This window comes from Vipera ursinii, assembly GCF_947247035.1.
Source record: "Vipera ursinii genome assembly, chromosome: 13".
Taxonomy (NCBI): Eukaryota; Metazoa; Chordata; class Lepidosauria; order Squamata; family Viperidae; genus Vipera; species Vipera ursinii.
In genome coordinates, this window is record NC_139526.1 from 18,775,486 (window position 1) to 18,795,568 (window position 20,083).

The 20,083-nt window shown below is 50.1% G+C and overlaps 2 protein-coding genes across 4 annotated transcripts in view; both read left to right on the plus strand.

Moving 5' to 3' along the window:
- Positions 1 to 742: 742 nt before the first annotated feature.
- On the plus strand, positions 743 to 5,741 carry DRG2 (developmentally regulated GTP binding protein 2). 3 transcript variants are annotated; one of them, XR_014493656.1, is made up of 14 exons: positions 743 to 872; positions 1,828 to 1,988; positions 2,074 to 2,163; positions 2,346 to 2,406; positions 2,757 to 2,847; positions 3,046 to 3,118; positions 3,211 to 3,301; positions 3,501 to 3,598; positions 3,856 to 3,932; positions 4,004 to 4,092; positions 4,225 to 4,283; positions 4,592 to 4,645; positions 5,109 to 5,251; positions 5,353 to 5,741. XR_014493656.1 is itself a non-coding variant. In XM_083372542.1 (13 exons), exons 1-13 carry the CDS (start codon positions 809 to 811, stop codon positions 5,193 to 5,195), a joined length of 1,095 nt encoding a protein of 364 aa, XP_083228668.1. In that variant the 5' UTR covers positions 743 to 808; the 3' UTR covers positions 5,196 to 5,741. The 3 variants fall into 3 exon arrangements, 2 of the variants coding, with proteins under 2 accessions (XP_083228668.1, XP_083228669.1); XM_083372542.1 differs by having other exon boundaries at positions 5,109 to 5,741; XM_083372543.1 differs by having other exon boundaries at positions 4,600 to 4,645; positions 5,109 to 5,741.
- A 4,052-nt stretch (positions 5,742 to 9,793) lies between these two features.
- MYO15A (myosin XVA) overlaps positions 9,794 to 20,083 on the plus strand; it is a gene marked incomplete at its 5' end in the record, with an annotated part of 42,098 nt that continues 31,808 nt past the window's right edge. Inside the window, 12 exons of the mRNA XM_083372460.1 lie at positions 9,794 to 11,826; positions 12,517 to 13,735; positions 14,682 to 14,764; positions 15,201 to 15,264; positions 15,999 to 16,108; positions 16,368 to 16,442; positions 16,592 to 16,682; positions 17,654 to 17,757; positions 17,943 to 18,009; positions 18,748 to 18,861; positions 19,338 to 19,499; positions 19,580 to 19,693. Coding sequence (XP_083228586.1) covers positions 9,794 to 11,826; positions 12,517 to 13,735; positions 14,682 to 14,764; positions 15,201 to 15,264; positions 15,999 to 16,108; positions 16,368 to 16,442; positions 16,592 to 16,682; positions 17,654 to 17,757; positions 17,943 to 18,009; positions 18,748 to 18,861; positions 19,338 to 19,499; positions 19,580 to 19,693 — 4,236 coding nt within the window. The remainder of the gene's footprint in view (positions 11,827 to 12,516; positions 13,736 to 14,681; positions 14,765 to 15,200; positions 15,265 to 15,998; positions 16,109 to 16,367; positions 16,443 to 16,591; positions 16,683 to 17,653; positions 17,758 to 17,942; positions 18,010 to 18,747; positions 18,862 to 19,337; positions 19,500 to 19,579; positions 19,694 to 20,083) is intronic.

Below are 20,083 nucleotides of genomic sequence, written 5' to 3' on the forward strand. Positions count from 1 at the left end.
AAAGTATGTTTTGTGTTTGGCCCGGTCACTGTGATATTATAGGGCTCTGTTTCGCCCTCTGCCCTTTGCCAAGGAGCCTCTTGACTCTCCTTTGAGGTGGAAGAGCCGCGTAGGGTGGGCTTTGTAATACTTGCAATGTGGGTTTTGTAGTACTGTTGCACTGGCCAACCTTAGCCAATAGCCATTTGCAGCTCTGATGGCCTTAGCCCTGCCCCCATCAGCTAAAGAAGCTTCTTCATTTGTCCTTGGGGTTGTAGACATCCAGGGAGAAGCAGATGTTCAGAAGCAAGTATGTCAGAAATGAAAAGAGGACAGAAGTAGCACTTAAGTCATGGGAATGGGGATAGGATGGGGGAGGGGAAGAGACTTGGGCTGATTCTTTCCTATTATTGAAATGTGTACATAGCTCACGTGTACATGAGCTGTGTACGGATTTAATAAATATTTCAATATATGGGTTAAGTAATATTTTTTATATATGTGTTAAATAACATATGTTAAATTTTTGCCCGCTGACCAGTTCTGGGGGTTGAAGCCCACCAGTCTTGTAGCTGCCAAGATTGGGCAGCCCTGGCTTATTTCATGGTTTGTAGTAACCATTAAACAAACCAAAGCAAAGGAAAAAAAGCTTCATACAATCGTTTTGGCTTTTGCGCCGCCTGCCCTGCTGTTCCAGGTCTCCCCGACAGGGGCGGAACGAAACGTCGCCTGTCCGGGTTGCCGGGCGGAGGGCTCGGCGAGACGGACCTGCCCGGGAACTACTTCCGGGGCAGCCCGTCCCTAATCGCGGTCCGCCCGAGTCGCCACGATGGGGATCCTGGAGAAGATCGCGGAGATCGAGAAGGAGATCGCCCGGACCCAGAAGAACAAGGGTGAGGCGGGGCCGGGCAGGGGCGCCTCCCCTGCTGGAGGGAGGCCTGAGGGGGGTCTGCAGGCCTCGGGAGACGCCCCCGCTTGGCCGCTTGCAGGGAGGAATCCCGCCGGCTGGGCTACTTCAGTGGGGGTGGGGTGGTTGCCATTGAACGCAAAATAAAATTAAAGGAGGTTTTTTTCCCCAAAATCTGACTTGTTTATATGGGTGTGCACGTATATATGTAGTGTACGTGTGTGTATTTGTATATGTGTGTGTGTGTCTGCGTCTATGTGTACGGGTGTGTCCATTTATGTTGTTTCATGCGCTTTCTAAATACAGTAAGCGGCTGCATAAATGAACTGTTTTCTTTCTTTCTCTGTTTTATTGTTCTGTTTGTTTTACTTTCGCTTTGTTTAAACTTCCTTTTTGTTTCTTCATTTTTTTTATGGTTGTGGTCCCCCTAGAGTAGCCCGTGGTGAGGCAGGCGGCAAATAGATTTAATAGTAACAGTAACAATAATAAACGACCGGTGCCTCCAGTAGGAGCGGATGCATCCCTCCAGAACGTAGCAAAGCCATTGAAACCCCCAGGATTCCCTTTGGGCCAGTTTGCCTTCTCCTCTTCCTCCTCTGCCACCTCTTCCTCTTCTTGCCAGCCTCCAAGAAGCAATGGACTGCCATCATCCCCACCCTGCCGGTCCACAAGTGTGGGAGCAGATGGCTGGCACAGCTTGCATGTTGCATGTGCGGAAAATCGGAAGAGGAGCAGAAAAGGACCGCCTGGGATTATATTTACCGAGTGTAGAAAGAAAAACGAACAAAGAAGTGTTACTACAGCATTCTGATGCTTTAGATTTATTATAGCAGCTGCCCAAGGAACTCCCAGTGACTGAAATGAAACAGATTGCCCCGAGTCTCTTCCCTCCCCCACATTGGCTCCTTTGTCACCTGTTCTTTCTCCGTTTCCCCCCCCAGCCACGGAGTACCACCTGGGTCTGCTGAAGGCCAAGCTCGCCAAGTACAGAGCTCAGCTTCTAGAGCCTTCCAAATCAGCTGCGGCCAAAGGGGAAGGCTTCGATGTGATGAAGTCGGGGGACGCCCGGGTGGCGCTGATCGGTTTCCCTTCTGTGGGTAAGGTCAGTGCTGAGCAGAGAAGGAGGACTCTTCGGGCGTGGCGTTGAAAATAAGTTCTGCTTTCTGAATCTTTGCCTTCTCTTTTAGTCCACGTTTCTGAGTTTAATGACTTCCACAGCTAGCGAAGCAGCTTCTTATGAATTCACGACGTTGACCTGCATTCCTGGAGTCATAGAGGTAAAGGCACTTCTCATGGACTCCCTTTTGCCTCGGGTAGCAATTAAGCCAATGTAGGTATTGGTATTTCTATGAAAGTGAAGCTCATAGGTGGCTGTGCTGCTAATTAAATCAGCACTCAGATTCATGTGAGATGCTTAGTGGTGGATTGCCTTTTCTGATTTTTCTTCATTTATGTGCAGTACAAAGGAGCCAATATCCAGCTTCTAGATCTTCCTGGGATCATTGAAGGAGCTGCTCAAGGTTGGAATTTCCTTCTGCTTTTTAACTACTAAATAACTCACAGGGTTGTAGTTGTTGGGAAAATAGGAGGAGGAAGGTGTATTGTTCTGGATATGTTTGCCGCCTTGGGTTATTTGCCAAAATAATAAAGGCAGGATACAAACAAAATAAAAAATAATTGAGGCCTGTCAGATGGGGAGGGAGGAAAGCTGCCCTTGGGCTGTCGTAGGGGAAAGCAATGGTTATGTCAACTTTCAGAGAAGGGATTCTGTTTGGATTGACCAGATCAAAAAAACAAACAGGAGCCCAGCCTTTTATGCCCTGCTTCTTTGTCAGCTTCTCGACAAGAGTCATTTCTTTTGTGTTTTTAGGGAAGGGCCGAGGACGCCAAGTGATTGCGGTGGCCCGGACCTCAGATGTCGTCATCATGATGCTGGAAGCCACCAAGGGAGAAGTGCAGAGGTCAGCAGAGGGAGGGGAGGGGCCTCTGAGGGGAAGAATGGCGTGGGAAGAGAGCTCAGCCGTTGGGGGTCACCTCGCTGTTTTTGCTCGCATGTGCAAAATATAAGGGTTGCTGTTTGGAGCCAGGCTGCAGGGCATGCTCCTGCAAACGTGGATTAGGCCAAAAGGTTTGAGTGCGTGCTGTGATTCCTCCTGCAGATCTCTCCTGGAGAAGGAACTAGAAACAGTTGGCATCAGGCTGAACAAAAGTAAACCCAACATCTACTTCAAGGTGAGACACAGGAAGCTGGTTGCGCTGTGGGGAGAGCTAGCATCGAGGGGCATTCCAGCGTTGTCCTAACGGCACCTCTGCCTTCCCTCCAGCCCAAGAAGGGAGGCGGCATCTCCTTCAACTCCACCGTGACCTTGACTCAGTGCTCGGAGAAGCTGGTGCAGCTCATCCTTCATGAATACAGTATCCTTTCTCAGGATCCTCCTGGGGGTGGCCTTAGGGCCCTCCCCAAAGACCCAGGCCCAGGATTTTAAGGGGAGGGGCTTGATAAGGAGGTGGACGAGCTTGGCTGGAAGTTGAATCCTAGCTGTGCCCTGCCCGTGTGGCCATAAGCAACGTGGGCCCCGCGAAAAGTGATGAGCCTTACCTCTCGCATCCTAAGAAATCTTCAATGCCGAGGTTCTGTTCAGGGAAGACTGTACCGCAGATGAATTCATTGACGTGATTGTTGGCAACCGAGTGTACATGCCCTGCCTTTACGTGAGTGGCGTGCGAGAAGTTTCCTTTTGTAACAGACGGGGTGGGATAATTGGTGCCCAATCCTAATTAAGTGGAGACGTTCTTTGTCCTTCCAGCTCCCGTTTGCCAGGCGTTCAGATAGCTACATTCGGGGCCAATGCATTTCGTAAATAAATTACATTTTAGAAAGTAGGTGTGAGGGATCAGAGTGGAATCAACATCAGGGTGCAATGTGAATCTTTCTCTCCCCCCGCCACTTCCTCTGTATCTTAATTTAGGTTTATAACAAAATTGACCAGATATCTATGGAAGAGGTGGACCGCCTGGCTCGGAGGCCCCATAGCGTCGTGATTAGGTAAGGGAAACCCCAGGTCCTGCACAAAACACGAGTTATGGCTGCGTCTGTTGACGGTTGTGTCTTCCCAGCTGTGGCATGAAGCTGAATTTGGACTGCCTGCTGGAAATGCTGTGGGAATATCTGGCTCTCACCTGCATCTACACAAAGAAAAGAGGCCGTAAGTGACGCCCTGGGAACGGCCCAGAAAACTGGCTCGCACCTGAGGATTAAGGGGAGGTTGGGAAAGCCAGTATTGGTGGAGGGTTAGAAGCCTCTCCTCCCCTCACCGAAAAATGCTCCTTCTTTGCAGAGAGACCTGATTTTTCAGACGCAATCATCCTGCGAAAGGGGGCCTCTGTACAGCACGTGGTGAGCCCCGGAAGCTCTCGGGATCCTGGGCTGGAGGGTTAGGAATCTCATTCAGACTCCCCCCGATCCAGAGGGATGGATCTCGACCTCCAGCAACCTCAGCAAGGGCCTTGTCGTGGATCTCCTGCGAGTTGAAATCCCCTCGCCCCGAGGGGAGATGGCCAAGCTGTGCCCTCGGATGGGGTGGTGGGAATGCGGCTCTCGTGGTGCCTGAATCTCCCGGTGTGACCTCGGTGTGGAGGGATGCTTTTGAGTCGAGGCTACACGGGGCTCCATTCTCCCCTACCTGACCGTTTTCCTCTTTTCAGTGTCACAGAATTCATCGGACGTTAGCTGACCAATTCAAGTACGCCCTTGTGTGGGTAAGTGTTTGCTGAAGCAGCGGGGAGTCTGGTCTTTCATTCGGCCTGGCCTTGGCCATGCAGGGAAAGAGTCTGGGGCGCAGTGATACTCTAGTGCTCCCTGCAGGTGGAAATCCAGCACAGCAAGGGCAAACTTTCCATCCCGTCTCAACTGCCGAGGCTCTGCTTTTCTATTGGCAGCGAACTGTTTTTCCCAGGAGAACATTCCGAAACCGTCTCCTCATCCCAGCTGCCTCTTGAAAAAGCACCTTTGGTTGAGTCACAGCAGCATCTTGGATGAGAATCCGAGCCTCTGACGCGGCCCCCCTCCCCCCTTGTGCACTTTGGCTGGGTCAGCTCTAGAGCTAAACTTTATGGCAGCGTTTCTCAACCGCGGGATGGACTGGGGAATTCTGGGAGTTGTAGTCTACCCCTCCCAAAGCAGCCACGGTTGAGAAACGCCGCATCCTCTCTGCCTTTCAAGGGGACCAGCACCAAGTACAGCCCCCAACGAGTCGGGCTCAGCCACGTGGTGGAGCACGAAGACGTCATCCAGGTGGTGAAGAAGTAATCGCCCCTACCTCGCTCCCCTCCGCAGAGTTTCCGTGCAGCTTGAGTGTGACATGTGTAAGACCTAGACTGCCCCACGTGGTCAAAGGAGGCGGGGCTGGGAGGACACTCTTCCCCAGTTCTAGAAGGAGACACGGCCAGGGTTTTCTTCCGAGTAGAGAAACTTGCTTACATGAAGCCTGTCGCTGAGGGTCCTTCAAGCACTCGATGGGAGACCGAACGAGGGTGGCAGCCTGGCTACCTCTGATCAGCGGCCTCAGATTTGTGACCTGGTGACTCTGGAGTGGGACGTCGGACCCAGAATCAAGAACCCACCTTTCTCCCTTCAGAACTCAGCCTTGCCACCTCTTCTCTGTGGACAGGAGATCCATAAAGGAAGGATCTGCCCACACACGGGAGCCTGGATCGATGAGTCCTCCCCCTTCCTCCCTCCTCATTTCACCAGGTCATCTGCTGCTCCCATAGCCCACCCCCAGACTTGGACTCCAGACCCATCAGCCCCCTTCCCCCTTGGCCTGCTGCTGAAATAAAGGATGGTCCTCACGTCTCTTTGGAACTTCCAAAATGTTCGTGCAGCACTTTCCTTAGATTGCTCTCAACACCGCTTATGCCTTCAGGGGCCCTCCTGACGTTGTGAGTGAGCCCATCCTGTCTGTGGGGCACTTCCCCATAGCTTGCCTTGCCTTTTTCCAGGCCGCGTTATGTGTGTGTGTTTTCTTACTCCAGTCCACAGCCTGGCCCCACAAAGGTTGAAGACTCCCAAATAGTTCTTAACACTTCTTCAGCTTCCAGCTTTTTTGGTGATGAGAAAGTGAACGCCAACCGTTTTCTCTACTGTAGGCTGCTTTCTGGGTGTTTAATTAATTAATTTGACTACTGGCTTTCATTTCCCGCCCCCCCCCCCCCAATAAGAGCTTTCCGTTGAAGCTTGCGTGAATGAATCAAAAAGGATTTTAAAAAGCCCATTAAAGGAAATAGATGAGAGGCAGTTCAAATCCCCCTTGAGCTGGGGTAGGCAACCTTGGCTCTTCTATGACTCTTGGACTTCAACTCCCAGAATTCCAGCTATGCTGGCTCAGGAATTCTGGGAGTTGAAGTCCAGGAGTCATAAAAGCCAAGGTTGCCTACCCCTGGCCTTGAGAAGGCTCTCGGTGACCTTGTGAGGTCAGTCCCGAACTTTCCCTGAGAGCGTTGTGGTTTGGGGGTGCAGTAAGCGAAGTGGGTCCCTGCTCCTGGGTATTGAGGTGACCCCTGCGCCTGTCCTGCCCCTCTGCCAATGCTTCCCCTGAAGGACGTTCCCTCCTCCTACTTCTTTCTGTCCAGCCACCGCAGGGAAGAATAGCTGCCATCAAATATGCATGGAGCCGGCAGGTGTCTGGCAGCCGGTCTGCAGGGCAGGGTCCACGCAGGGCAGGCAGTCGCGGGTGAGTTGCCCCTCCAAGCCTGTCCCTTGGTTTGGAGAGCGAAGGCACGGAGTCGCCTGTCCTCCCCAGGGTTTAACCTGCTCCCAGGCCAGGAGGCGGGCAGCAGCTGCCCAGGTAAGCAGGCCGTGCCACTTGTCGCCATGACGTCTGATCTCTGCATTCAAAAGGGTCTCGCTGTCATTTAATCTGCAAAGTGGCCTTCAACTTCGTTGGTAGGAAAGGGATAGACTTGTTCTCTCCTCCGAAATCCTCACAACAGCCTTTGGAGGTAGGCTAGCTCGAAGGAGGCATCTGTGGGGGGAAGGAAGGCTCAGCTTTCTTATCGGAGGGTTGGCAGAGCTGGGGCCGGGCCAGGAAGGAGGGTGGGCTGCTCTTGTAATGAGCTGTGTTGTGCTCCAGCCTAGCCCGCCTCTCAGGATGGTTGTGAGAGCCGTAAAGGTACATTTCGCACTTGCACACACACACGCATACGCACCCATTTGTAAAAGTAAAGCAGAAATCTTAGATTCTCGTTCTGGAGGAAGCTGCTTTGAAATTGAATGCAGTTTAGGAAAACCTTCAAAGCCAGAAACGGGATCTACAGAGAGGAGAACAAAAGGACGATACAACCCCGAAGACTCGCAGGGAGGATTTGGGGCCTCTGTTAAGACTCAGTTTTCTAATCTTTGGCAATAAATCTCTCGTCTCCTCGGGTTTAAAAGTGGAGCGGGAAGAGAATTGAAATCATCTCTGCTTCCTATATATTTGTTTCCCATCTGCTGCGAGGGTTTGGTCATGCCATCCAAATATCACAACCTGACACAATTGTGCTCATCACCCTGTCCAATGCCCTGCTCCACCGCCTAATTTGCAGCAGACTTTGGAGGGTGGTGAGCCCCCAATAAGGGGTCCAACTGACCCCCCCCCCTTAAGCAGTAGGAATTTCTTTAAAAAGGCAATATCTCGCATCCGGGTGCCTGTCTTCCTGCTGACCGCAGGCAGATGAAGAAGGAAGGCAGGTGAGCCTTTCTCTGCCAGCTGCCCAGCCGAGGGGCTGGTGCCCTTCTATCCATTGTCCCTTTGATTTACGTCCCTCGGCCATGACGCCAGAAGCCTGAGGGGGAGGGCGAGCGAAACTCCATGGGAAGCAACAGTTGCCAAGGCTCTTGGTTAGTGATGGCAACTGGGGTGCTGATGGCATCGGGCATCTTGAAATTGGTTTGTGCAGATCTTCAGATCTTGGGCACACCGTTGCATCGGCCGAGCTGGGAGCGAGGGGCCGGCGTTTGCAACACCATGCCAAACCCAGGGTGCCTGAGGGCTTGGCACTGACCCCTGCCGTGGGCGACATCCGGGTGGCAGCTGCCGACGGTGTGCATTCCGAGAGGTAAGCCCCACGGCAAGCTGATCTGGGTTCCTTCCGTGTGTCTCTTGCACGTTGTCCTGTAAGTTCTCCCATTTGGGTCTGATCTGTGAAGCCAAGGAGATTTCAAAGTGCAAAACTGCACATCTGGATTTCAGAGAGATTGGACAACCATTTGGCTGAAATGTTGTAGGGTTTCCTACGTGAGCAAGGGGTTGGACTAGAAGATCTCCAAGGTCCCTTCCAACTGTGTTACCTCTCTTCTCAGTCTCACAGTTTCTCCGCCCTTGTCAGCTTCTCATCCTTAAATTTGCAGAGTGTTCCTATGCTCTTGCCTTTGAAAGCAGGACAGAGGTTGCGTTGACTGGGGGAACAGAACTGGGGGAGCTTTCCGCTCTCTCCTGGGAGCAGGAGGCCCCCAGAAAGTGCTCCAAAATAACCAAAAGTGACGGGCCATCTTGGTGGGATCAAAACGTGACCAATTTTGTTTGCGTGTGCCTCTTTGTTCATGCCGTTGTGGTTGCCGTCTTGACTTTGTTGATCCTACCTTGCAGATACCCCTGTCCCCCCACCCCCACCCCTCCACTGCTTGCCTTTCATCACTCCAAGCCCCGACCTAGTGCTGCTTTCTAGAGGGGTTTTGCTAAATCTCCCATTAGGGAGACAAGTTTCCATAAAAATAGTGCCTCTGTGTGCTGGCACACCCTCCTGCTTACCTGTCACAGGTGTGTAATTGTACCCACGTTCCTTCAGCTTATCTTGCAGCGCGGCCGCCTCTTTCCCAGGCATCTTGGTATTCTAATAGCTCCTGAAGGGCAGTGAGGAGGTGAGGTATCTCTCCTTATATCAGAATCCGTTTCCCCCCTGAAGCAGCTGCATGGAAGGGAGGGCTGCGGAAGCGAGCTCCCTCCGTCCCACCCGGCCACCCCCACCCACAAAGCAACCCACCTTTAAGCACAGCTGCCTTTTTCCAGAAAGAGGTAAACATTCCTTTCACCCCCACAATTAAAAAAGAGAAAAGGAAGAGAGAAAGATAAGTTATTTTTCTCCTTTGGATCCAGCTGAGCGGTCCACATGTTTATTCCACGTTCTGATTTTTTGTTCCAAGACAGCACTGCAGCCAAGGTGGTCAAAATGGAGCTGGGTTGGTGAAAGGGGGCTTGGCCCCTTCCTTCCTTCCTTGTCTCCTCCCCACTCCTCCTTCGGAGGACTCTCGATCTGGAGATGGACTGGTCCACTTACATTATTCATACGGACGAGAGCCCAAGAGATACGGTTACATTGCCAGCTCACATCAAGGGTTAGACCTTCACTTCCCTCCCAGCACCTTACAGGACCCACACTGGAGGAGAAGAATGGGAAACCTCCCGGCCAGCTCCGAAGAGAAGACCATTGTATGCAAGATCAACCTTCAGCGCAACCTCTGCTGGGCCCGGTCAGACCTTCCCCTCAGGTCTCAAGCTTCTGAGGAAGACTGTTGAGGTCTACGGCACAGCAGCTGAAGCCAAGGAGAGATCCTGAGAGGCCCACAAGGACTTTCTCCAGCTTCCTCCACAGGTAAATAAAACAGAGTCTTCTCTCTGCGTCACTCTGAAATGAGTAATTGCTGAAAACAGAACAAAGGAAGGGAAGTAAGAGGTCTTCTGGCTTCAGAGATACACAGGCTGGTTTTCAGTTTCAAAGAGATCGCAGAAATCTTGTGGTTTCTTCATCATGTTTACTGTCTCCTCCTCCTCCTCCTCCTCTTGGTTTCTGCATGGACAAAATTTTGCTGAGCTTTCCTTGAAGGGGTCACGACATAGGAGAGCATGAACATCCTTGACCGCCCCAGAAATGGCTAAGAAAGGAAAAGAGAACAAAGGGAAAAATGTCCGAAAGGGGAAGAAGGAACCTGTGGCTCAGTTGGACGATGGGTCAGATTCTGACTTGGCCAAAAGGAACACGGAAGAGAGCGAGATGGACAGCGAGCTGGTGGAGGGAGAGGAGGATGAGGATGAAGACGACCCTAAGAAGAAGAGGGGGAAGGACAAGAAAGGCGTGGTCAAGAAGGCAGGCAAAGGGAAGAAGGGGCAGTTGGACAAGACCAAGATGCAGCTCAAAGGAGCCTCCCAGCTGGTCATGGGCCTGGCAGCAGAGGACCCCAAGAAGAAAGTGGCCAAGAAGGAACACGCCAAAGCCCAGCTGAAGGGAGCCACCAAGGCCATGGTCATGGCCAAGAAAGAGGCAGCGGTCCCACCCAAGAAGAGGCGGAGCTTGAAAAGCACCTCCAAACTCTTCGTGGGCGTAAGAGGGATGGGGCCACACAAGAGCACCAAGAAGAGCCACTTCAAAAACACCTCGCGCTTCTTCTGGGGCCTGAGGAAGTACAGCACAAAGAAAAAGAAGAAGAAGAAGAAGAACAGGGGGGTGCTGAAGTCCACCTCCAACCTGATGATGCGCTTCAAATCTCTTGGGAAGAAGAAGGAGAAGAAAGAGGGAGCCCCTGAGAAGGAGACCAAGAAGTCCTCGTTCATGCTGATTCGGTTAGGGGGTGGGAAGTCAGAAGATCAGCAAAGCAAAGGAGGGAGTTTTTTTGGCAACCTCTTCCGGCGGAGGAAGGCAAATCAGAACTTTAAACCCCAGGCCCAGATGGTCAGCAAGATGGCTACGGTCACCAACTGGCTGACCTCAAAATTCTTGAGTAAGCGTAGTAGGTCGAGATACGACAAACGAGCGACTGATGACTCTTGGCTAGTCAAGATTGGAGCCAAGAAGCTGCCTTTCCCTTCAGAAGATGAAGTTTTGAGACACCGAGCGAATATGAGGAGAGTTGCTGGAGCCAGTAAGTGTACGTGTTCTGGCCAATACCTAGACAAACGTGGCCACTGGGACCCCCTGGATTCTACCACCTTACAAGATTACTTTGATGATTATGAAGAAGAACATGGCTGTTACGATGGCCAGTCCCCTTTCAAGTATGGCTTGTCTGGTTACAACCAGGATTGTTTTGGGAGGCATCCGATAGAAGAAGGATATGGGCCTTATGATGAAGACTATGATGAGCAGGACCCTTATGGATACTGCAGTGACAATCAAGATTATGGACCTTCTTTCCATTATCCATCCTATGAACCTTATGAGGGTTTCAGCAGTGATTATGAAGTAGAAGGTGGTCCATATTGGACTAGAGAATTAGAACACCCCGATAATCAGGAGGGTGTTTACCGCCAGCAGGACATGAATGACAGTGACCAAGAATGGGTCTCCCAGTCTTCGTACAACCCGTACGCCTGTCTGCTGGATGACATAGCTGAGATGGAAGAAGCAGACAGAGCGGAGACTGAACTGGAAGATGACCCCATTGATTTCCCCCATTCTTCTGTTTTTGAACGAGAGATGGGAGAACATATGGCTTCCACGGCACCGTTGAACAGGAAGTTCCGGCTTTTCCCTAGGCCCCAAGTGAAGTTGTTCGGCAAGGAAAAGCTTGATATCCCTCTCCCACCTTCCCCACAGATTTCTCGGGCTTATTTGGATCCTGAGGAAGAAGGCATCCCTGAAGAAGAAGAGCAGGAGCCTCTAATTTCTCCATTTGCCCAGTTTGATGGTCAGTATTTGGAATCTTCTGGGTCTCAGGAGACTTTTTCAGAGTTGCTCCCTCTGAGCAAGCTTCAGAGGTCCCATAGGAACAACTTAAGTGGAAGGAGCTGGGGTTGGGATGCACATCACGTGAAGCCTCATCTTTCTCCAAGAGAGTGTGGGAGCCCTCTGGGGCAGTTCCTGCAGCAATCCATCTCTCAGCCGAGACCTATTCTGAAGCACCATGGGAACTGGGGAAGGAACCAACCAGCCATGCATGAGTCCAACAGAAGAACTCTGTCTCCACGGTTTGGGAAGAAGAGTCCTCTGGAGTCATCTTCTTTGCCTCCAAGGATGCCTGTTGAAAAACCAAGTTGCACTTTCCCCCCCAGCTCTGTTAGGCAGCTTAGGGGTGCAGGGAGACACCACACTCTTCTCACACCTTCTCACACCACAGTAGCAATGCAGGACACTCTTCACAAAGAATTGCAAAGCACTCTCCGGTCAAATTTCAATAGAAAGTCACAACAAGACCTCAGGTTTTCACAGAGAAATGCCTCATGGTCAAGAACTGGACATCAAAGTCCTTCCTTCAAGGGGAAGAGTTCACATATTCCCATGTCTTCTCCTTCCCAGAGAACAGTCAAAGAAAACCCAGGTTCATCAGGGGGATTCAGGACAGCCACTATGGAAAACTCATCCAAAGACTCCCTCTTCCAGGCACCTCCTTCCTCTTACCCATCAACACACAAACATTTGAAAAGTCAGCGCAACCTCTCATCTTCTAGCTTAGCATCTGTTAAAAGCCTGATGGACACCCCTTTCAGTCGTTCATTGTTTCATGTGTCCAGCGCTCCAGAATTTCAAGACTCTGCCAGAAATAAGACCTCTGGAAAGTTTGTCCCAAGAGAATTCTATAATTGCACCAGCAGGAGTTTGAAGTCTCCTCCATCACCTCAACCATCCCTTAGGCATTTTGGATCTCCTCCCATACCCAGTCGCTTACAGTCAAGAAGGGCAGTTCATCAGGTGTCTATGGACGCTTCGGGAAGCCTACCCCAGGCTTGGAAGAGGTGGGCTGAGCCGCCAACGAAAGCAGTGAACCCACTAATGAGAAACAAGCATCTGAGGCAGTTTGGCCATCGGTCCCCTGTTTTATCTGCTAGGGGTTCTCCTCACATGCTTCCTCGTCAAGGAAGCCACAGAATCAGTATCCGAGAGTCACCCCGAGGGTCATCTCCTTATGCCCAACTTCCCTTTGAAACTGGTAGACCAAAGGAAGCTCAGTCCCAGCCCCAGCCAAGATGGCTTTGTGCCTCAGAAGAAGGAACAGCAACTCCTTGGAGTTCTTCACCCAAGATGGGAGCTAAGAGAAGCTCGAGAAATGGTTTCAACTTGCCTCAATCACTCACTCGGGCTCCAAGCCCCCACAAGGACTTCATTAAGCACATTGGGCAGCCTCTGGTGGGAATGGCTCAGCCTGCTTCTTCTGCTCAGTTCCTTCCTGGAGAAACAAGAGGACATTTAGAAGAGGAGAATCCATATCTTGCAGAGTTGGGCCCAGAAGAGTCTGAAGCTTTTTCAAGGCAGCCATTTCCCCAGCATTCTGCAGCTGCTATTGCATCAATGAAGCAGAAGACAGAGGCCATGCCTACCAGGTCTTCTACTCCTAGAGTGGCACGTATGCTCTTGGGTGGGCATTTGTCTTGCACCATCCCTGGTGATAATCCTGGTAATTTGAGGAGGCCCAATCTCAGCCCCTTGTCTCAAAGAACAGTTTCATTCAAAAGACCCTACACTGTGGAAGAAGAGGGCTCCTCTTTGGCCAGACCACCTTCCTTTCACGGCCAGTATAACAAGCCAAGAAGACCAGATTTTGCCCCCGGACCTCCTGAACTTCTAGAACATGAAATGGAAGGAGGCATAGGGAGATACGCAGTGGTGATGCCCCAAGTCCAACCGATGGGTTCTTCTCCTTGGAGAAGGTCCCAGAGACAAAACCAGCCATGGTCTGAGTATCACACGGTGAAGATACATGAGATGCCAAACGAATGGACCTCTGAGAAGCTCTTCCAGCACCCTCCAGCAGAGAGTTTTAAGGCTCAGGATGTTCGTCGTGGAGGAGGGAGAGGGAATGGGGTGTTCTGGTACCTGACGCGGGGAGCATCCGGGTCCAAGAGCGAATATGAAGAGACCAACAAGAACTGGCAATGCAAGGTAATTGAAAGAGTCTTGGTCTGCTGGATGTTGAAAAGGGACAGAGGGAATAAGAGACTGGAAAGCAGAACTGGTGGGGGAATGAGAATTGGAGGAGGTCCCTTTGAATTCAATTTCTCTTGAATTTCTGAGTTCTGTACATGCCCCTAAAGCAGGGATCCTCAACCTCGGCAACCCTGTGGACTTCAACATTCAATGCTGGCTGAGGAATTCTGGGAGTTGAAGTCCACAAGTCTTAAAGTTGCCAAGGTTGGGGACCCCTGCCCTAAAGGGATCTTTAGCCTTGTGGATTCATCCGGTGTGCGAAGAGGCTGGTGTGGCAGAGCAAGACCCGTCTCCTCTTAATCTGATGCAACCAAGGGAAATTGGGGAGGCCACACGTGCTTCTTCGGTCTCTCACACACACACATAATTATGTGTTCTCCCCCCCCTCCAACCTCCTCTTCTCCTTTGAACAAATCTCAAAAGTAAACTTGCTTTGGTCAACTCAAGAGGAGCTGGCAGGGGAAACGTGCAAGGCAGCCCCTCTGCTCTGCTCTGGGGAACCTACACAATGCCTTACATCAAAGACGCCCAACATGGCTGCTGTGTGTGCATAACATCCCCTTGTAACCTAAGAGCAGTATGCAAATGGGAGAACATTGAGCGGAGTTGGAACTGGCGGGGAGAATTAATTAGAGAGAAGCAGCTACCTGACTCCTTGTCTCCGGAGTAATGGAGAGAGTCACTGTTTAATAGCCAGCCCACCATGACATCCAGTTGAGGTGTGTTTGCTTGCTGTCAAGACGTGGCCTTTGCAGATGCAGAAGGCTTGTTTGGTCACCTCTTGCAAACCCTCAATCTTTTCCTAGGTGGAAGGAATAGCAAGGTGGGCAGGAAAAACAGGCTGGTAAGGGGGGGGGGCTTTGGAGGCCTGTCTTGACCTTGTCTTCCTGCCAACCTCTAGATGCACTGCATTCACAATTTGCACTCGGCAGCCAACCCAGGAGAGGCGAGCCAGGACGGCGTGGATGACTTGACCCAACTGGAGTAAGTATTGCAGGACGGGTTCTCATTGGGGAGACCGAGGGGCGCTGTCCACCCCTGAAAGATGGAGAGCCATGTTTCTCAAACCTGGCAACCTAACAATGGGTGGACTTCAACTCCCAGAATCCTCCAGCAGCACGTACAGACAGATGCCATGTGCATCTCAAGGCATGTTCTTTTTACTGTTTGCTGTAGTATTTTGGGGTGGGTGGGGCAGAACTGAACCGGGGATTTATAAGTAGGAGGGAAAACCAGTTATGAGAGCATCTTCCGCTCCTTCATCTGAGCCGGGGGGGGGGGGGAGTAAAGCTTCCTTGCTCTTGTGTCATTTCACCCCGTGCCTTTATCAGATTTTCTCCCTGGAACTGCTGGTGGCAATATTTATTTCCCCTTCTTAAAGTTGTCCTATGTTCTGCCATGCTTGTTCTCTATGCCACAGAGACCTCCAGGAAAGCGTGGTCCTGCGCAACATCCAAAGGAGGTTTGAGCAGGGACTGATCTATGTAAGTTGATGTTTTCACTTTTGCTTCCTGGGTATTGGAAAAAAAACATCCGGAGTGATGGGGAGAGTCTGGCCTCAAACCCCAGCTAGGCGCAAGGATCCTGGGAGGACCAGACTTGGTCTTCTTTGCAGCCTTGTGAGGATGGGGATCCAGCTGGAGAATTTCTGCAAGAAAAAAAAGACTCAAGATTCATTTTCTCGTTATGTGGAAAATAAGAGAGACGACATTGACAGAGATTTATTTATTACATTTTTTATTTATTAAACTTATATACCGTTCGTCTTGCCAGAGGCAACTCTAGGCAAAATCTGTTTGTCTTTTGACAAGATCCTCTTTCTTGCTCTCTGTTACTAATAAACGCAAGCTTAAACAAAATATAGATGTTAAACTGAAAAGTTCTGGAAGGTTTTGAAATGTTGCTCGCTTTTTGTAAGTTCTCACTTATCTTTTTCAATGTCTGTTCATAAAACGTAGGAATTGTCTAAGTCAGACTAAACCAGGAGTTTATTCTTATGTATAAAGCATAAAGTCAATGTGTTTGGAGTCACACAGAGCACTAAGTTCTCCATAATTTTGTGGTTTTTGCTTTCCCTAACATGTGTTATCTGTCTATCTGTTTCTCTCTCTCTCTCTCTCTCTCTCTCTCTCTCTCTCTCTCTCTCTCTCTCTCTCACACACACACACACACACACACACACACACACACACAACTTGTTCCTCTTTCTCTCTGCCAGACCTACATAGGTAGCATCCTGGTGTCAGTGAATCCTTACAAAATGTTCAACATCTACGGAACAGACCACGTCCTGAAGTACGAAGGCAAAGCTTTGGGAGAGAAGCCACCGTGAGTCTGTCACAGGCTGTTGGGCGGATCTGGAGGGGGTTTCAATCAGTCCTAACAGAAATGGGGACAGTTTCGTTACACTGGGCTCTTTTGACAGCATATTCTGAGTCCTAGTGGCCGTGAGGATGTTCTCACGGTCTTCTGTGGGTCTGGAAAGGCTGACTGTGTGCTTGCTGAAATCTCAGAGGTTTGGATGAAAAATATCTTCAGTTGCTTCTGAGCCTTCTCAACCAACCAGCTAGTCTCATTTCCTCTGCAGGCACCTTTTCGCAATTACTAACGTTGCCTACAGCAAGCTGAGAGATGCCAAACTCAACCAATGTATCATTATTAGGTGAGCTCTGACAAACTGGCTAAGAAGAGAAAGAGAATCCCCTCCCCCCCTTGTCTTCTTTCAAGTTCGGATCCTTGAGCTGTTGAGATGTTTCAGTGGGCTCAGGCGTCCTTGCTGTCCTTACCTTCCTTCCACCTGGTTGCTTCTAGTGGAGAAAGCGGGTCGGGCAAAACCGAGGCCACCAAACTGATTCTCCGCTACCTGGCAGCCATCAACCAGAAACACCTTGCGACCCAGCAGGTAGGGCAGAGAGGGGGCTCAGCCAAAGCCTTGGTGCTCCCCTAAGGCCACCGCGGTCAATGGGCGGGGGGGTGGCTGGAGGGGAAAGAGTCCTGAGCTTTTGAAGACCTACCGTTGCTTTCCCGCCTTCTGTCGCCCTGCTGTTCTTGATGCTGCCCTAGATAAAGGTAGGGGGCGGCCGCATGCTCTTCCTCAGGTTTGAATTCTTCCAGCATCGGTTAATGCAGTGCCACTTGCATGGGCTCAGCTGTCCAGGGATTCGTTTGTCTCTGTCTCCTCTCCCCACCTTCTCCTTGGAGAATGAGGGCTTCCCTCTGAGTGCTTAGTCCATCTCCGTTCCTTAGCGGTTGATTTCGGGAACCAGGATGGCAACCTCCTCCAAACCGAAGGGGTTAAGCCTCAGCTCCAGCCTCTCCTACAGGATTTGGCGGAATGCAGGAAAGGATCTCGGCCCCCAAATTCAGTTGTTGCTCAGAGGTCAAGCTACAGAAAATAAATATTCTGACTTTCACACCAGCTGGCCCTTTTACTTTCTCTCTCTAATTGATCCTGTTCTTAGGTCCATTTTATTGCTTCCGATGGGGATTTGTGACAATTGCTCCTTGACTGCCCTTTGGCAAGGTTTGCCCTTTTTGCGGGAGAAGGGGAGTGAGGAATTTATTTCTCATTAGGGATTTCCTCCTCTTTTTTAAAAAACAAAAACAAACCCACACAATCGGGCTCTCTTGCTAAATAAAAATGCATCCCCAAAAGCAACAGGAAGAACCGAATCATTCAACTACCTCGGCCCAGGAACGGGAAGGACGAAGTGAATTGAAGGAGTGATTTGATTTGATTTGATTTGATTTCATCTGAATCGCTCCTGCCTTCGTCTGCCTGCGGGTCTGGAGGTTTTCATACATATCCACGCCTTCCTTAGTGCTTTGACTTTTAAATATGTGTTGCTCGTGTATTTTATCCGCCTGAGCCAGATTCTCGAAGCGACCCCTCTTCTGGAATCGTTTGGCAATGCCAAGACTGTGCGGAATGACAACTCCAGCAGATTTGGAAAATTTGTGGAGCTCTTCCTGGAGGAGTAAGTAAGCCAATGCCTGCCTCTTCCCACCACATCCCCCCCCCCTTACAGCCTCTCTGTTTCTTCCCACACGATCCTGCCTTCAGGGGCTCTGCATAATAGGGATAATCCTCGACTCACGGCCATTTGTTTGAAGTTAACAATGGCACTGAAAGTGTGACTGACCAGCTGTTGTGTTTCTCCAGCAATGGGCTGATCTGTGGTGCCATCACCTCCCAGTACCTTCTGGAGAAATCGCGAGTCATCTTTCAGGTGAGGTTTTCTTCTCGTCCATTCTTGGGTTGACCTAGTCAAGGTGAGCAATGGCGACTCTAGCAAAGCAGGTGAGAACCGCAAAACAGAGGATTGGCCGGTTCCCTTTTAAGAATCGCAAAAGAAACCTTTGGAAGAAAATGAACAGTTAGCATTTGCAGGGAGCTGGTTTGGAAAGGGCCTCTCTGCAGCCTGAACGCATTACGAATATTGCATTGGGTTAAGCTGGCAATAGAATAGAATAATAGAATACCAGAGTCGGAAGGGACCTTGCAGGTCATCTAGTCCAACCCCCCACACACACCCAAGCAGGAGACCTTACACCATTTCTGACCAAGCTGGTTATTTTGATCCTTTAAAATGAACGGAATGGTACTGTTGGTTGCACACATTTGTCCAAACTATGATGACTGTCTATGGAAGGAATGAGAGATGGATTAGATTTGGACAGCAGTTGAACATTTATTAAATAACAGGTGGATTTTGTTTCTGGCAATAAGGAAAATTGTAAAGATCCCCCTAGTATTATCAGCTGAGCCCTCTCAATAAATGATTCTTTTTAAAAGAGTTCTCCAAGAGTGCTTAGAAATATCAAGTCAAGTGTAAGGCTATGTATTTTTTATTCTATGTTTTCCTTACTTTCATTGGTAGCCATTCTGGATTTTGCATTAAAATATCTTGGTTTCTTACTCATAATTATTCTCCACATCCACCAGTCTTGTCTGACTCTTTCCCTAGGCCCAAAATGAACGAAACTACCATATTTTTTACGAGATGCTAGCAGGTCTCCCCACACAGCAAAAGCAGATGTTTTGTCTTCAAGGTGCAGAAACCTACTATTATCTCAACCAGGTATGAAGCTGAGTGAGAACTCCTCCTAGTTATTTCTTCATGATGATGCCTTTGACTTTCAATTTCTGTTTCTTCAATTTCTCAGATACTTAAAAGGTCCCCAAAGTGGCTCGGATCAGGTTCTAAATTTTTTTTTTACTTTCTCAGAGACTTCTCATGAGATGAAACGGGAAAGGAAAAAAAAGGGGGGAATTCTTAAAATCCAGGAAAGGAGTGAATTAAAAAAAAGTGGGCCTTGATCTAGGTTGGGCTAACTAATCCTCGTTTTCTGGGAAAAGTCAGCATTGGTCACCCCCTGCCAATTGCTAGGGGAAGCCTAGCTGTGCTTCTTTGCAGCTCATTGGTCTCAGGACACTTAAGCAGAAGAAGATGGTGGCTCCATTGGAAGAGAAGATGTTTGTTCTGGATTCTCCTGCCATTAAAGGCACTAGGCACAGGCTGTTGAGAGTCAAATGTTTTCCTGCTGTCTTCCCCAGGGAGGCAACTGTGAGATTTCTGGCAAAACGGACCTAGAAGATTTTCATCGGCTGCTCGACACCATGGAGGTCTTGAATTTCAGCCCCCAAGACCAGGACAGCATCTTCCGAATCTTGTCTTCCATCCTTCACTTGGGGAACGTCTACTTTGAAAAGTATGAGGTAGGAGGCAACATTGGATGTCGGAGAGAGGATTCCTTATTCCAAGGAAAGCTGTTTGAGCTTGATTTTGGTGCTTGCAGACCGACTGCCAGGAAGTGGCCTCAGTGCTGAGCGCCAAGGAGATCCGGGTCATGGCGGAGCTGCTGCAGATCTCTCCTGAAGGCTTGCAAAAGTCTATCACCTACAAAGTGACGGTGAGGGAGTGAAAATCTAGACATGCGCACGCACACAACAAAGCAGATGCTGTCCTCAGTCTTTAATGAGATCCACACTGAATCCATAACTCACTTACAACTTCTTGGATAGTTCTGGTGTTTTGTTTCCCCCCAAGTGTTGTTTGCAAGAAACAACACCTTCAGAGCCAAAAGGGAGCGAGTGGAGTCAGCACAGGAGGTTGGAACAAGCCTTGAGATGGTCCACAGCAGGGAGGACTGGAGTCTATTAAGAAGGTCCGGTCTTGCCATCAATGGATGGAGAAACTGCTCACCACAACCCCTGAGTTGGAGTCCCACCTTTTGATCAAACGGAGAAGTTCGGAAGGTCCCGTAATTAGCCAGGGGCCCATCCCAAAGCCCCAGTTCCCA

Coding starts and splice junctions, on each gene's coding strand:
- DRG2 (XM_083372542.1), top strand. CDS start 809: ATGGGGATCCTGGAGAAGATCGCGGAGATCGAGAAGGAGATCGCCCGG. Junction 2,407..2,756: donor CATTGAAGGAGCTGCTCAAG/GTTGGAATTTCC, acceptor TTGTGTTTTTAG/GGAAGGGCCGAGGACGCCAA. Junction 4,093..4,224: donor CTACACAAAGAAAAGAGGCC/GTAAGTGACGCC, acceptor CCTTCTTTGCAG/AGAGACCTGATTTTTCAGAC.